General features: G+C 41.5%; 1 protein-coding gene across 1 annotated transcript; it reads left to right on the top strand.

Moving 5' to 3' along the window:
• Positions 1-7,121: 7,121 nt before the first annotated feature.
• On the top strand, positions 7,122-15,338 carry LOC126473922 (transcription factor Adf-1). Its single transcript, XM_050101279.1, has 2 exons — positions 7,122-7,296; positions 14,586-15,338. Exons 1-2 carry the CDS (start codon positions 7,155-7,157, stop codon positions 14,825-14,827), a joined length of 384 nt encoding a protein of 127 aa, XP_049957236.1. The 5' UTR covers positions 7,122-7,154; the 3' UTR covers positions 14,828-15,338.
• The last annotated feature ends 2,473 nt before the right edge of the window (positions 15,339-17,811 follow it).

Genomic DNA, 17,811 nt, shown 5'->3' with positions numbered 1-17,811 from the left:
TTGGCCTATCTACCTTTGTGCCATTCTCCTCGACACTGCTATTTTTGTACTCGTATTGAACACACAAAGCTTCTGTAAGTTCGAGAAAAACTTCCAGCAACTGCCATGCACATGCAACAAGATGGAAGGAACTGTTTTTATACACCACTTCAGCAAGTTGACAGAAACTTGGTTGGTGGGAGTGTTTCCATGTCAAAGAACTGGCAGAATTAGCTTTTGCAAGCAACTTCGCTTGCTAGTGGGCACATGTCTTAACGACAAAAGTAGCCTAATACACCCTTTTTATGGGCTGGAGGAAAAGATATTCGGGTCTCCGAGGCCCGCTCGCGATTTTTATCCAAAATTTCCTGTCGCTTCGTACTTTCAGCGTCCAAGTAGGTGCCTCCCTTAGTTCCCCCCATATCCAGGAGAATGGGGTCCCGCAGGGCTCTGTATTCAGTGTGTGTCTATTTTTAGTGGCCATTAATGGTCTAGCAGCAGCTGTAGGGCCATCCGTCTCACAGACTCTGTATGCAGACAACTTCTGCATTTTGACTGCTCCACCATTACTGGTGTTGCTAAGCGGCACCTACAGGGAGCCATCCTCAAGTGCAGTCATGGGATCTAGCCCACGGCTTCCAATTTTTGGCCGCAATGTCGTGTGTTATGCACTTCTGTCGGTGTCGTACTGTTCATCCAGAACCAGAACTTTACCTTAATGACAATCCACTCACTTTAGTGGAGACATATCGATTCTTAGGACTGGTTTTCAACACCCGATTGACTTGGCTTCCTCACCTTCATCAGCTTAAGTGGAAGTGCTGGCAGCACCTCAATGCCCTCCATTGCCTGAGCAACACCAATTGACGTGCGTATCGCTCTAATCTACTGCAGCTCTACAGAGCCCTTGTTCAATCCCGCCTTAACTATGGAAGTCTGGTTTATGGTTCGGCGGCACCCTCAGCATTGCGTTTACTCGACCTAGTGCACTACTGTGGTGTTCACCTAGCGACAAGAGCTTTTAGGACGAATCCGCTGACAGATGTCCTTGTGGAGGACGGAGTCCCTCCATTGCAGGTTAGGCGTGTACAACTGCTGGCCAGTTACGTTGCACACGCTCATAGTTCTCTTGTGCATCCGAATTACCATCTCATCTACTTTTCCCACCAACGGCAGTTTGTCTCCTGCGTCGGCGGCCCAGGTCAGGGCTTCCAATTGCAGTTCGTGTCCGATCCCTTCTTTCCAAACTGGAGTCCTTGCCTTTATCACTTATACTAGAGGTCCATTCTTGTACACATCCATGCTGTACACCTAGCCCGCAGCTTCACCTGGACCTTTCATGTGGCCCTAAGGACTCAGTTAACCCCCCGCTCTCCGCTGCCACTTCCTCTCGAATTCTTGTCATGTACCGAGGCCATGAAGTGGTTTACACCGACGGCTCGATGGCTGATGCTCACGTCAGCTTCATGTATGTAGTACATATTGAACAGCATTGCTTGCCCGATGGTTGCATTGTTTTCACTGCCGAGCCGGTGGCTATCTCTCATGCTCTTGAGCACATCTGTTCGTGCCCTGGGGAGTTGTTTCTTCTGTGTACTGACTCCTTGAGCAACATACAAGCTATCAACTAGTGCTACCCTTGTCATCCTTCGGTAGTGACCAACCAGGAGTCCATATATGCCCTGGAATGGTCCAGTCGTTCAGTGGTGTTTGTCTGGACCCCAGGTCACATCGGAATCCCAGGCAGCGAACTTGCAGACAGGCTGGCCAAACAGGCTATGTGGAAACTGCTTATGGTGATTGGCTTCTCTGCAACTGACCGGCATTCAGTACTATTCTGCAAGGTTTTGTGGCCTTAGGAGACAAAATGGCATAACCTCAGCATGCACAACAAACTGCGTGTCATTAAGGAGGCTACGAATATGTGGCAGTCCTCCATGTGAGTCTCTTGCAGGGACTCTGTGGTTCTCTGCCGGCTCCGCATTGGCCACGCTTGGGTGACACACGGCTATCTCCTGCGCTGTGATGACCCACCTCAGTGTCGGTGCAGTGCCTGGCTGACAGTGGCCTATATCTGGCTGCCCTGCGATGGACTCGTCAGTTACCGGACTTGTTGCCTTTAATTTTAGCTGACAACGCCTCATCGGCTAATTTAGTTTTACGTTTTATACATGACAGTGGGTTTTATCATTCTATATAAGTTTTAGCGCAAGTCCTTTGTCCCTTTGTGTTCTCCACTCTAATACTTTTAGGGTGGATGTTTTAATTTGTTGCAGAGTGGCTGGCTTTTTCTTTTTTATTCTCATGGTCGGCCAGCCACGGTCATCTGTTCTCTTGCTTTTACCTTATCTACCTGTTTCTTGCTTCTCTCTGTAGTTTTCTTTTCCTGTTTTGTCCTTAGTGGTGTTGGTTGTCCTTCTGTCGTTCTTCTGGTTCTTCCTTTCTCCTGTTATTGTGCTGTATGTCTCCCTTTATTTTCTTCTTTCCCTTGCGCAATTATTTTACCGGAAACAAGGGGCCGATGACCTAGCAGTTCGGTACTTTCCCCCCCTTCTTTTAAACCAACCAACAAGATATTCCCATGTAACCTCGCTACCTGTGTGGAGGCCTAAGACTTTGGAGCAGTGTACCCTCTGTATTTGTTGAATGCCATGTACAATAGCTCCTATGGGATTTTGTGATTGGAGTTAGACTGGATATAATTAGTTTCATTCAGGTTTAATGACAGTTTGCTTTGAACCAGTAATTTGTTGGAATCGGCCTCTAGAGAGTTGGACATTTGTTGTTTATCACAATGCTTATATTGTTAGCAAATATAGTGAATAATGTTTTGTACGACAAAGGTAAGTTATTTAACAACAGCGAATCAAACATACACACTCAAAGGAGTACAGTTGCTCAGTCAGACTACCTCTTACCCACCCCAACTTGCTTTGCTGCTCCCATTGAAAACTTCGTTGACTGTAGATTTTGTAGCCAATTTTGCAAGCCTCTCTGAGGCCTCAGTAGTACACTTGCTTGAGAAGTATTTTGCGATCCAGACAATTGAAAGCTTAGAAAGGAATATACTGACTGGCTTGAATTTTTATTTAGTGATTCCAGTACACCATTTGTGAAAGAAAGAAAATTTGGCTTCAGTTTTGAAGCTACCTTTTTGGTGTCCAAACTGTCTTTATGGATGGTGTCAATGTTACCCAGATGCCTAAATTCTGTGAAGGGGCCAGGACAGGGATGGGATGTTAGTGACTCGTGTTGCATCTCCCTTTTCGAGGAGGGACTTCCTACAGCATTCTTCATTCTGTCCAGGAAGACAACCTGACTGATAGAAGCATATGAAAGGACTACTTTAGCTTTATGTACCTTAAAATTACCAGTGACAAGAAATTACATATCCTGTTGTCTGATTATTAAGATTCATTTGACTGTGCAAACCACAACTGTATGAAAATATAAAGCATTTCTGAATATGTTACATTAAGGTCACTACCATGAACAACACACCAGTTATTGTTTTCACTTTTTTCAGTGTCATTGCACATTAATCTATGGGTCTTTTAGTACTTAACACTTTTTTTTTACATGACTCCCCCCCCCCTCTCTCCCTCTCCCCCCCTCTCTCCCTCTCCCCCCCTCTCTCCCTCTCCCCCCCCCTCTCTCCCTCTCCCCCCCCCCCTCTCTCTCTCTCTCTCTCTCTGTGTGTGTGTGTGTGTGTGTGTGTGTGTGTGTGTGTGTTGGTATAAGTTTTTTTCAGACAGACCATATTAAAGTTTTACCTCATTGTGGTCTTTTGTTTGCATAAATTTTAGTTTTTGCAGTCAAAGATAATTTCAAAAGGTGAAATGCTCAGACTTGAGTAGTCAAGAAATGGCTAACTTTGGAAATGTTTTCTTCCACATAAATTAGGTGTCTGTCAACCAATTTCTGATTATGGCATTGAATGGTCTGTTTACATTCACTTTATATCCTCTTGTCTTTTTGTTGAAGTTTTCAGAGTAATCATGAAAGATGTAAGCCTAAGTAAGAAAATTTTATTTTTTTTCTGAAGAAAAGCACTTCCTGCATCTTTGGTTACCTACAATATGTAATGCCTGGATACAAAATGTTTGTCATTGCAGCTATTGGCAAAGATGTTAAACTGGGAAAGTTAGTGTAGAACCATTGAAATTATATAAAAATGTTGACATTCTCAAACATCATGAGAACACAAAATATCACCAAGCTAATGCGGGAGCCTCTCACAATTTCCTGATGATAATGGAGGGAAAATTCAATGGATATTTTTGACCAAATGATATCCCAGGAGAGCATAGTTGAACTGGTGTAGAAAAGTACTCATTATAAAAATGATTATACTGTGTGGAATGCAAAACAATCCATTAAGAGGGCACAGGGATGACAGTGACTTAGAATCGGGAAGTTCTCCTGGAGAAGGCAACTTCAGAACTTATTGAAGTTCTGACTAGATCCTGGCTATGAGATACTACCTGACCATATGAAAACATGCTGTCTTCGTATATTACCAGATCAACACAAAATGAATTAACTTAGAGCTGTGTGCGATTAATATGAAAGTAGTAGCCAAAATCAAGATATAGATTTCTTCTATTACAGCCGAGAGCTTAGAGATGTTTCTATTAGTGACCAGCTATCCATTTGTATTCCCTGTATTGATGTGGATACGAATGAAATCAGACAATTTCTTGAAGTTTGCCCAGATTGTGGATCTTACTGGTGAAAACATAGCTTGCAATATATTGCAAGAATTGGAACACCTGAGCCTAGGCATTTAACTGTACTGGGAACACATGGAGGGGCCAATATGAATGGTAATATATAAGGTGTTCAAGTGTGCATATCTAATATTCAATCTTGAGCTTTTTATACTCATTGTGCAAGACAGAAACTTCACTTAGCCATCAGCACTGACTTCACAGGACCTAGTGTAAGAAATGTGGGAAAGATTTCAGCTGTGGCAACCTTTCTTTGCGAGTCAGCTGGAAGAATGTATCTCTTGAAAGAAGAAACTCAAACTCCTTTGCTCATGGAAGAAGAAAAATAACAGTATACTAAAGTGTGTGGAGATGGGTGAAAAGACATGAGGCGATTTTTGACATTCTTAAATGACTTCCCATGTCTCCCTCTAATTTTGCAAAAATGATAAAAGGAGACAAAGGTGCCACACCTACATTTTCACTGCTCCTGGCTATAAACTTGCCTGGATTCATTGTGAGCTTTGTCATCCCCCTGACATTTTGTGAATAACTCTCCCTTTATCTTGATCGTTACAGGCCATCGAAACTGATAATACTCTCAGCAACGAAGCTTGTCAACACAACCACAAAAGGCATCCCAAACAATGTGACATTAGCACAGATGCAAGTGAAATGTAGGTGAGACTGGCACAGAAATCACATTCTGCAGGCTAGCAAACTGTCAAACCAAAAGGCCCAATTTTCATACACACTTTGTAGAAGAGTATTGCCACAGTCTAACATAACAGTCGCGACACTTCGCCTCGATTTTGTTGCCTACCGCGCCCCAAGCGGCCAGTAACTTAACGATGAGTCCGCGCGATCGTGAAAGCGCATAGTGGTTGTTATTTTGATTTCTACAGTGGTTTTTACAAGCGGGAGCGTTTGTAGCGCAATAAATTGCAGCAACAACAGGAAGAAGACACAACAGCTTTCTTTTTTTCGGGTTTCATAAGTATCCTGCGAGGTATATACCATCATGTTGCTAAACTGCACCGTCATGATTCACTTGCAAACTACATGTGTATTAATGATTGTTTCGTTTTAGGAACAGAAAATGGCTAGTTAACAGCAGACGAAAAGACCTTATGAAAAAAGACGCAGTTTACCTGTATAATTATATTAGGTTTTGTTCGCTACATTTAGAACAAAACCAGTTCATGAACGCAGACAGTAATAAACTCATGTGAAATGCAGTACCCACACTGTTTGGCATCCCAAATAAACGACCTCAACTGACGATGCAGAGGAAACGGCTACAAAGATTCGACAATCCATCTAAAGCTGTAAAACAGTCCAATGACCCAGAAGTAGGCAGTTCAGCTCTCCATGTATCAGGGCCAGATTCGTGTGAATCGTCAACACAGACCTGCTTTGACGATGAAGTGGTTAGTTACATTAAGTGCAGTTATTCGTGTCTTTTTTAAAAAAGTAATGTTTGGTATGAATTTCATTTACTTCTGTTGTTAGTCACTTAGTTTTCCTTGCTTCCTTCGTGCGATGACATCATTTTGTTGGCACCTTGTTCACTGACAGAGTGTTTGAAAAATATTCAAATATTTGGTTTTGCGTGAAATGTAATGTATTCAGTTCATTATAATGTTTTCAACATATTTCACCCACTATCTGGCAGTTGCTTGTCCCACTTAGAATAATATAAAGATGAAGGTCGTACTTGTGGGAACAGGCGACAATGACAAACACAGTAGGCCTACAGAACGATAAATGAGCTTCTTACGTGTGAATCTGTGTGTTTATATTCTTTTGATATCAACGAGGTAAGCTGCAATTCTATCCATCGTCACAAGTGTTTCTTCACGAATGTGTTGTAGCTTGCCACTCGATTCATGGTTTTTGTCCATACTTGCGCTTATTTTAGAATCATTTTTAGAAACATATATCTTCTGATACTACACAAACCCCTGGAGGCAAGAATATAACTCAACTATATCGTAAATTACGTAGGAAATGGAAGTAAAACAAACATTATGTTTACGACGCGTCTGTTGTTCACCTTTTTCGCTGCTTGGAGCGCTAGTGTCGGTCCATCTGTCAAACGGTAATGACTTTTACAGCAGAGAGTGTCGCGACTGTTATGTTAGAGCGATAGCGCACTAGTACGGACGGCCACGGCCTAACTTGCGGCTGGTCGGATGCGGCCAATTTTACATAGGAGTGCACCGGGCAACGCGCACTTAAGGTACGTTGTCCAAGACGCGACGCACACTAGCGACTGCGACGGGTCGCTACGTGACGTCAGAAGTTGCCTGCTGGCGCATGCGCAGTTCGAGTTTGGGATGCGACGCGCGACTGTTGCGACAGCTGCCGCAGCACTGCACCAGTGAGCAGTGTTGCGACGGCAGTCGCACGACACAAAGACGTACGGCTGCCAGAAAGATATCGAGCCAGTCAAGGAAAACTGAAATGAGCCACTCACAGGACGTGATGCTCTGTGAGCTGGTCTCGCAACATCCTTGCCTTTACGATTTGAAGAACCCTAAATATAGAGACACTATGTTCAGAGACAGAATTTGGGAAGAAATTGGTGCACAGTTGAAACTGGCAGGTGAGTGAAATATATAATTTTTTCCCATTAATGCAAATTTTTCAGGCCTGTTATGAAAATCAGTATAATCCATGCAGATGTAGAATTAGAATGATGAAAATGAACTTGAAGGTCAATTTTCGCATTACTCTTTTTTGTGACGATAAAAATTGAAAACGGCAAGTACATTATAAAATGAACAATCTAAAGTACAACGAGAAAGTTACGTTTTACAATACCTCCACCTTGAAAGTAAACGGTAAATTGGTGTCTTGATGATACCTTCTAGTTGTGAAAAACCACCACCAGATTGTTGTACCGCTTTCTGTAATCAATAGATGTTCGTTTTTGAGGAAGGCGTTTCTCAACAGATTGCGCAAACAGTATGCTGCAATAAGTAATTTGTCACATTCACTTCAATTCATTGGTAGAAGATGGTGCTCAAAAAACTTGTGCCAAAAGTGCACTACTGTTTTACAAGGCCCTTCTGGTCTGACTCAGTTCACAATTGAAATTCGTCTTTTGTAAATCCTGGAGTCATCTTTTGAGTGCAGCTTGGCAAGATTAAATGTTCATGTCAACCATAACGATGTATGCTGTCAGAATATAAGAATATGGAAGTTCATTTGGATGGGAATAAAAATTCAGTCAGCTATGAAAGTTGCCTTAGCTTGTTCCAAAAGTTTCTGCATGGGAGAAACTGACAAGTATAATTTGGGGAAATTTTGTGAACAAGCACGGACATTATTTCTTCCACATTTCTGCCAATGTATACTGTAGACGTTCAGAATCAAAATTCTAGAAATGTTTAAGGTGTAACCCTATCTTGTTGTCAAGAACTTGAAACAATGCAATGACGCTACCGTGCGGTTATTGTTAATAAACTTATCTTTCATTGGAATTTTAGGTGAAATGTGCAAAACAGATGGAGGAATATTCGGGACTCGTATCAGAGAAATAAACGAGAAAGAAAGCTTGGAACAGGTTCAGATGCCTCAGCAAAACCAAGAAAATGGGTTCTGCTTGATCACTTGGCTTTAAGAAACCTACATTTCGTGGCATTTTAAATGAAATTGTCAAGAGCATATGAAGAAATATTAGTAACTCATACCGGAGAAATATGACATAAAATGGTTTCATTAGGTCCAAATGTGTCAGCGAAACAAAACAAATGCATTCTCTATCGTGTGAAGACCACACGATCGACTGCGGCCTGCCGTAAGCAGTGTTGCCAACTCTAAAAAACCCGAGTCGCTAGATTCAATATCAAAAGTCGGTACAAAGTCGCTAAAACTGATTTTACCAGGGGTGTACTGAAAATTTCGTGCTGTGAATGGTGCAATAAGCCAGTAGGGAGGGGACGGGGTAATAAAATATTAATAAAAATTCTCGCATGTAATTGCTATATTGTCATAATTAAATGACGCATCGCTTGCAACAACATACATATAAAATAGGCTAACGTTCAATTAAACGTGTTATCATAATTGACGCAACACATAAATTGTTATTTCAATCACAGCAGTCAAATATACTAGAAATATACAACTATAGTTGTAACAAAAGAAAGCAAGAACTCAAATTAGGTTACAAAATATATACATACCGGTATGTGAGCTATTCATCGTCGTCACACAGAAGATCGAATAACTCTTCTCTTTCATGCTCTGACAGAAATGTAGTTGATGTAGAGGGTTGAACGTCGCTCAAAAGATGATGATGCAGTTCGACTGGTTTTGTCACAAAAGAATAACTTTTGTTCGTTCCAATAAGCTCCAATACGTCTGACGGTATGTCAAAAGATGCACAATATTTGTTTCTTCAGCTGGTCTCTCAATATGATCAAAGCATTAATTGTCTTTAATGATAATCTGTTACGTTGTTTAGCTTTTATAATGTTCATAGAACTGAATATTCTTTCCACTTCGGCATTGGAATGTGGTAGGCATAGAGCAGTCATTGTTAGCTGTGAAATTGAAGAAAAAGGATTCTCCCCTGCGGCATTTTTATACTGCAAAACCTCACTCCAAAATCGAACAGTGTTAGTAGTGTTATTCCACATAACGAAGTTGATATTATGCCATTATTGCAGCATACCGTCTATGAAATCGCCACTAAAACCCAATTCTTTGGCTACATCCGCTACAGTATTATTTTTATTCATTTTTAGCGTTTCTTCAACATTCAGCATTGACATTTTTTTTCAGGATCGTAACGTTACTTGGCAGTCTGTGTTGAATTTCTTTTATGAGTTTCAGACTAAACTGAATGCATCTCTTCTTCAAATAAACTTTATTTTCTTAAGACAAACTTGACTCAGACAATTTCTGTTTAAACATAAAGCCAAGGTTCGGGTTTGTGTACATACTTTCGCTTGGAACTGGTGTTGTCAACAAATCAACAGTTGGAAAAACTATGTTTTGTCAGAGTGACTGCATAAGAAATACAAGTGTATCTAGTAATTTAATGGGGTCATTGTATTCTCCTTCAAAAGCTTCTATTGCTATTTGTACGTCCTTTAAAGCATGTTTAAGGTAGAACATGTAAAGATGATTTGAGTCGTCACAATACATCTTGTACAAAAGATCGGTAGTGTAACAATTGTCTTGAACCATGGCAAGTGAAAAATGTAGCTTTAGTTCTTCCCACTTCTCCAGAATTCTTCATATTGCTGGTTCAATTGAAAGCCAACGTGTTGCACAGACCTTCCAAATTTTTAGTGACTGTTTTCCACAATTTATTGTCTCATAAACATTTTTATATTCCTCTTGTATTTTGGGTGAAATGGAGAACCAATTGCAGGTTTCCCATACAAGAAACTCTATGTTTCTAGGTATGGTATTCACTGAGGCATGCAAAACTGCAAGCTGAAGGGAGTGACAACTGCAATGGATCAATACCAAATGCTTGAAACCATATTCTCTCTTGAGTTGTTCGAAAAGCTCATTGTTTATTCCAACCATTGCAGAAGCATTATCTGTGCCAATTCCTACCATATTTGCGATTGGAAGTTTGAGATCTTTCAAAGAATTCACAAGAACAGCAGCCAGATTTCTTGCATCTGCAGTTTCTACTACAGCGAGTTTGAGTAATGCTGGACTAATGGTTTGGTTGTTTACACTATAGTACCGTATAATGATACCTAGCATTTTAGATATTGATACATATGTGGATTCATCTATTAGTACACTGTACTTTTGGTTACCTATATCTTCAACCAATGATTGTGTAAAATATGGAGCCAAAACTTCAGTTATAATGTTAGTACACTTTGTACGATGTAATTGCATGTTTTTAGCGCCCTCATCACCTGAAAACACCTTCTGGCACAGTATTCCTAAATGATTTACAGCTAAAATAGAACATGTTCAGCAGTAAATAAAGGGCGCCTTCTGCTCTGCTTGCTATTCTAACTGTAGTTTTCGGAACAAGTTTCACAGGTAATGTGGTTTGTGTTTTTTTTAAATCAGTTTTTGGTCTATGCTTAATAGTTTTCGAATGCTTTCTAATATCACACAATTTAGCATAATACTCCGTTGCACATACTTGACATCTTGCCTTGGATAAGTCTCCAACGAATTCAGGTCCTGCTTCCCACGCATCCCGATATTTTTGAGCGTACTGCTTCTTCTTCTGCGGTAAATCCATTTTGTAATCCACCACAACATAAGTTTCACCAATTTATAGTCACTGAAAATACACTCCTGGAAATTGAAATAAGAACACCGTGAATTCATTGTCCCAGGAAGGGGAAACTTTATTGACACATTCCTGGGGTCAGATACATCACATGATCACACTGACAGAACCACAGGCACATAGACACAGGCAACAGAGCATGCACAATGTCGGCACTAGTACAGTGTATATCCACCTTTCGCAGCAATGCAGGCTGCTATTCTCCCATGGAGACGATCGTAGAGATGCTGGATGTAGTCCTGTGGAACGGCTTGCCATGCCATTTCCACCTGGCGCCTCAGTTGGACCAGCGTTCGTGCTGGACGTGCAGACCGCGTGAGACGACGCTTCATCCAGTCCCAAACATGCTCAATGGGGGACAGATCCGGAGATCTTGCTGGCCAGGGTAGTTGACTTACACCTTCTAGAGCACGTTGGGTGGCACGGGATACATGCGGACGTGCATTGTCCTGTTGGAACAGCAAGTTCCCTTGCCGGTCTAGGAATGGTAGAACGATGGGTTCGATGACGGTTTGGATGTACCGTGCACTATTCAGTGTCCCCTCGACGATCACCAGTGGTGTACGGCCAGTGTAGGAGATCGCTCCCCACACCATGATGCCGGGTGTTGGCCCTGTGTGCCTCGGTCGTATGCAGTCCTGATTGTGGCGCTCACCTGCACGGCGCCAAACACGCATACGACCATCATTGGCACCAAGGCAGAAGCGACTCTCATCGCTGAAGACGACACGTCTCCATTCGTCCCTCCATTCACGCCTGTCGCGACACCACTGGAGGCGGGCTGCACGATGTTGGGGCGTGAGCGGAAGACGGCCTATCGGTGTGCGGGACCGTAGCCCAGCTTCATGGAGATGGTTGCGAATGGTCCTCGCCGATACCCCAGGAGCAACAGTGTCCCTAATTTGCTGGGAAGTGGCGGTGCGGTCCCCTACGGCACTGCGTAGGATCCTACGGTCTTGGCGTGCATCCGTGCGTCGCTGCGGTCCGGTCCCAGGTCGACGGGCACGTGCACCTTCCGCCGACCACTGGCGACGACATCGATGTACTGTGGAGAGCTCACGCCCCACGTGTTGAGCAATTCGGCGGTACGTCCACCCGGCCTCCCGCATGCCCACTATACGCCCTCGCTCAAAGTCCGTCAACTGCACATACGGTACACGACCACGCTGTCGCGGCATGCTACCAGTGTTAAAGACTGCGATGGAGCTCCGTATGCCACGGCAAACTGGCTGACACTGACGGCGGCGGTGCACAAATGCTGCGCAGCTAGCGCCATTCGACGGCCAACACCGCGGTTCCTGGTGTGTCCGCTGTGCCGTGCGTGTGATCATTGCTTGTACAGCCCTCTCGCAGTGTCCGGAGCAAGTATGGTGGGTCTGACACACCGGTGTCAATGTGTTCTTTTTTCCATTTCCAGGAGTGTACATTAAAACTCAGGCAAACTAGATGTCATGAAACAATCTACTCACTCGGTATCTCAATATCAGTTTTGTTGTACATTGTTTAAAACATAATAATGTCTGAGATACCCCCACCGAGTTGTTCTTGCGTTACCACACTGCATGTGGTAATAATTTGACTGCGAGTTAACATTTCGAAAAATTAGAGGTTGCTGGACACAAATGTATTTTATTATACTTAATATTACATATGTTTTTTGTCAATTCGAAAAATAAAGGGAGTTCAAAAGTTGAATTATAGATCGATATGCTATCGACGATAACAGGCTAGCGGGTAATGAATAATGAATTTTTCTATAGTCAAAGTTTTCTTACTCTGTAGGCAATTCCCACATTCAGGTTTACTAAATGCTGAACAATGTTACATGGTCTGCTAAGAACTTAATTTAACTTAGTAAATCTTGAACAAAGTCAGTGTAGTGCCCATTCTATAGTTACAATCTTAGTTTTGTTAATGAAAATACTGGCCCAAAATAGTTTTGATTTGTACTCCAAAAGTCGTCAGTACTCCAAAATTCGCCAGATAAGTCGCTAAATAATTTTTGTCGCTAAGACGAAGGCAAAAGTCGCCATTTATAGCGACAAAGTCGCTAAATTGGCAACACTGGCCGCAAGTGCGGCCAGTGTCGTGTCTTGCGACCAGCCTCCGGCCAGCTGGCCGCTGCGGCGAATGTTATGTGCAGTTACATGGGGCAGCGCGCACGCTAGGTTGCCAGTGTGCGACCAGCCGTCGATGACGTTCCAGCTGTGCGGTTTTTTACGTTTCAGTATTCTTGCGTGTTTATACAAAAATCTCTCATTCGTAATGGATTTCGACACGGAGAAATTTATTATAGAAATTAGGGAGAGGCCTTCTTTGTGGGACTTGTCATCTGAAGAATATGCTGATTGAAACCTGAAGAAGAGAATCTGGGAGGAAGTGACCATGATGTTCGGGGTCAGTGAACGTGCAACACTGCAGGAACAAAACATGTTGTGTAAATTCTTTTACACTTATTTGTATTTAATTATCACAACATATACACGTAATTCAGTGAATGTAGTCCAATTGCCATGATGGAGTGCCTTCATGTGCAAAGTAATCGGCAAAAACATTTCTGTAGTGTGAATTGGATCTATGGCTGCATATTGATTGTGGAGTATCCTCATGAATTCGAGGGTATCAATACAATGTATCTAAAAATTGTACACCATCTCTGTTTCGTACAGAGTTGTGTAGAATACAACATGCTTTTACAATATCTATAGCGAAATCAACGTCTACATTCAGAGGCCTGTGAAAGATCCTCCACTTATTTGCCATTATTCCGAAAGTGCACTCTACGAAACGTCTTGCTCGGCAATGACGATAATTAAATACTTTTTTCTTCATATCAAGTCCTAGACCAACGTATGGACACAGAATTCTGTGCGACTGAGAAAATGCGTCATCAGCAATGAATACATAAGGTACTAGCGTTTTGTTTATTTCTGAAATTTGTTTGTCTTCTGGAATGTCCAAGTTATTAGACAGTATTCGCTTATAGAACACTGATTGTTGAAATATTGTTGAGTCAGCACGTTTACCACACGATCCAACATCCACAGCGACAAATTTGTAGTTTGCATCACTAACAGCCATTAATACAATAGATAAATATTCCTTATAGTTAATGCACTGTTTGCTGGTTTCACCAGCCTCACATGCTTTCCAACAACAGCACCGAGACAGTTTGGGAAATTGGCCTTAGTTTCAAAATATTTTGCTATTTGCAACCAATCGTTTTTGGTAGGTTCTGACCAACATTCGTCTTTCAAGGCAATCCAGATTGGAACATACTCTTCTTACAATTTATCTGATTGTTGATACTCCAAGTCGAAAGGCATGATGCAGATCAACAAACGAATTTCCAGTTGCTAGATATCTGAAAGGGAGAAATTACTAAATCAGTTCACACTTCTGGGAAACAGGTTACATTTCAGGCAACCTTTTCCTTACCATAATTTCGTGGAACATTTTGCTAAGATAATCTAATAAGCAGAATTATTGTAATATTTTTTTCAAAAATTAACTTATGGTATGTGGAAACTCGTTAACATATCACTGCTTGCGGTTTCAGCATGCAAGCAATGGACTTTATTCGTAGTTAAAATAATGTTTCATTATTACAGGTATGCAATTACAGAAGAAATGGCGCAATATCAAAGACTCCTACAACCGAGAGAAGAGGAGATTAAGCGGTAAAAGTGGTTCTGCCGTTGCGAGGAACACACAATATTTGTATTTCAATTTACTGTCATTCTTAAATATCACCAGTCCACCCGTCCATACGCACAGCAGCGTATCGCCTGAAACCATTGAGAATCAGGCCTCACAAGAAAGTGAAGCAGCAAGTGGACCGTACACGGGCTAGGGTGCTAGACAAGAAAAGGAAGCCACAAAATGAAGTTGGTAGAGAATTAATCAATGTGCTGCAAAAATCTGCAGATGCAAGACAGCAACTAGACGCACAAATGATGACAGACGAGGACAAACTCTTTTATGTTATCTTTGATCCCCAATTGTAAGAAAATACCGCAGCACTTGAAGTTGTCAGTAAAACGATGAATCTTAAGTATTATCGAGGAAGTTCAATGAAACCCTAGTTATCCAACCACTTCCAGCCATGAACACCACCGATAGTACTTTTTTCAGCCTTCACAATCATCAGGTATATTTCTCACAATGCCATCCTTAAATTACATCGCAACCTTGTGAAGCAGAAGGATATCAGCAAAGCAACGCTGCCCAACCTGCTTGTTCTTCTTCTTCACAAGACAACATAGCGAAGTCTCCACAAGAAACCATCAATGATGGCAGTATTGACAATGGTGCTACGTCACCTTTACTCAGTTGTTTCACGAATGATGAAGTCAATGTTACTAATTGAGGTGAAATTAAATTTTTTCTTGTTTATTTTAATAAAATAACTTTTAATAAAACGTACCTTAAGGTAACTAGCAGTTTCTCTTCATTTCCTATGCATAGCCCCATTGTTGTGTTTATACCCCTTATACTGTCTCCAATTTTCTTTAACAATTCATCAAAAGTTTTTGTTGGCATTCTAGTGAAATTGAAGAATTTATCTTCGTGTTTGCGAAGTTCACAAAAAAAAGGTAACAAACATTCCGTTTGTAGAGAGGGATTGCAACATAGGATGTTCTCAATATCGCTTCTTCTTTCGTTTTTTTCTCACGATTACAGAGGCACACAGCCGTAGCTATCTCCGTGACGTCCATCGTGCCACTGACGTGCGCCCAGTCGACTGCCGGCCGTGCCGGCGAGCCGCAGTCATGGTCGCAGTAGCTGCGGACACGGCCAGCCGTTAGTCGTGGCCGTGGCCGCACTAGTTAGCTTTCGCTCTTAGATTGTGGTATTACCGTATGTCAGAGTTCATATCTTTTCTGGATAATTTGTTAACTGGAATTTGAGTCCCAACATCTCAGCTACAAAGAATCAAATAGCTACAAAAATTGCTGTAACTGAACTTTACTGATAAAGCATGTTTTGCAAAGTGGTAAATTATTCCGTGCAGCAACAATCATCTAGTAAGAGCGAGGTGTGGGTGTTGCTCGACCACACAATTAACTTTATATAAGGTTTTAATTTTTCTAGATTTGCATTACCAGATCGTCACTAGAATACCGTGTGTGATTTACACCTGGTAGAGCATGTTTTGCAAATTGGTAAAGCATACAAAAATGAAATACCTTGTTTTGTAGCTTCGTAGAGAGAGCTAAAAATTTGGAAACAAATAAACGAAATACGACGGAAGTCTCCAGTAGAGGCCTATTAAAGAGCGACAGCACTGCCGAATAATAGTCTTCTGTAAGTTGTTGCGTACATTTACTCTCACAACCAGCATTGTGCAGAAATATATCTCAACCTGAAGACTTATCTTCACAGCAGGATGATTGTTTTAACGGACTGGCATTGATACATATTTGTCAAGATATCGCATCAACGATGAACGCTGAGGAGATGTTGGATATCAACCGCTCGGTTAATTAAGAACAATATTATCATGCTCATTCTCATATAGAGGAGAGGTGATCGATAATATCGAAAATAATTAATAGCTCTTAAAAAGTTTTAATTAAAATAATCTCTCATAAGAATAACCACCGCAGCAAAGTAGCGCTTCAGGGAAATGAAAGAGGGTTTAGGACGGCTGATTTTGTTTCTAAATTCTACTATATAAACCATGCGCGGGTATTGTTAGTTCTCTTTTCTTGTTTACTGCCCTGAGTAAGTCTACGTAGCTGTGAAGTGCGATATAGTGAGCATTTCAGTGTGATATGCTACGGAAGGAGTCAGGGCACATCTGTTAAACTGCAAGAAAATTGACTATAGTTAATTTATATGGGACACACTTTCGCCATAAGGTCACGGATTAAGAATATGTGAGGAACCGTGCGCGCGAGAAAAAGTAGCGCTCAGTATTAACTATAAAAATCATGGACATTTTAGTTGCCGTAATTGCTAAGAACAATTTTAGGGTAACTATTCTTTTCCTCTGTACAAAATGCAATTGTTCATTATCATTATATATTATTGAATGTTGTTAATAAAAAACTAAAGTGATTTCCATAATTACGTGTGTATTAGTAAATAATAACTAACATCCAAAGACGTTATTAACTATCTTGTCTTCGGTAACGCAGCAAAAAATGCAGAGTGGTCGACTGAGCAAGAAGTTAACATTAATGATTAGTATTGTTGTGGCCTTCAGTCCTGAGACTGGTTTGATGCAGCTCTCCATGCTACTCTATCCCTCTACGATTTTTACCCTCCACTGTGGTGATCCCTTGATGCCTCAGAACATGTCCTACCAACCGATCCCTTCTTCTAGTCAAGTTGTGCCACAAGCTCCTCTTCTCCCCAATTCTATTCAGTACCTCCTCATTAGTTATGTGATCTATCCATCTAATCTTCAGCATTCTTCTGTAGCACCACTTTTCGAAAGCTTCTATTCTCTTCTTGTCCAAACTATTTATCGTCCACGTTTCACTTCCATACATGGCTACACTCCGTACAAATACTTTCAGAAACCACTTCCTGACACTTAAATCTATACTTGATGTTAACAAATTTCTCTTCTTCAGAAATGCTTTCCTTGCCATTGCCAGTCTACATTTTATATCCTCTCTACTTCGACCATCATCAGTTATTTTGCTCCCCAAATGGCAAAACTCTTTTACTACTTTAAGTGTCTCATTTCCTAAACTAATTCCCTCAGCATCACCCGACTTAATTCGACTACATTCCATTATCCTCGTTTTGCTTTTGTTGATGTTCATCTTATATCCTCCTTTCAAGACACTGTCCATTCCGTTCAACTGCTCTTCGAAGTCCTTT

The sequence above is a fragment of the Schistocerca serialis genome, chromosome 4 (assembly GCF_023864345.2).
Source record: "Schistocerca serialis cubense isolate TAMUIC-IGC-003099 chromosome 4, iqSchSeri2.2, whole genome shotgun sequence".
Classification (NCBI taxonomy): Eukaryota; Metazoa; Arthropoda; class Insecta; order Orthoptera; family Acrididae; genus Schistocerca; species Schistocerca serialis.
The sequence above is the reverse complement of the archived record's forward strand: the minus strand, read 5'-3'. Positions and strand labels throughout refer to the sequence as shown.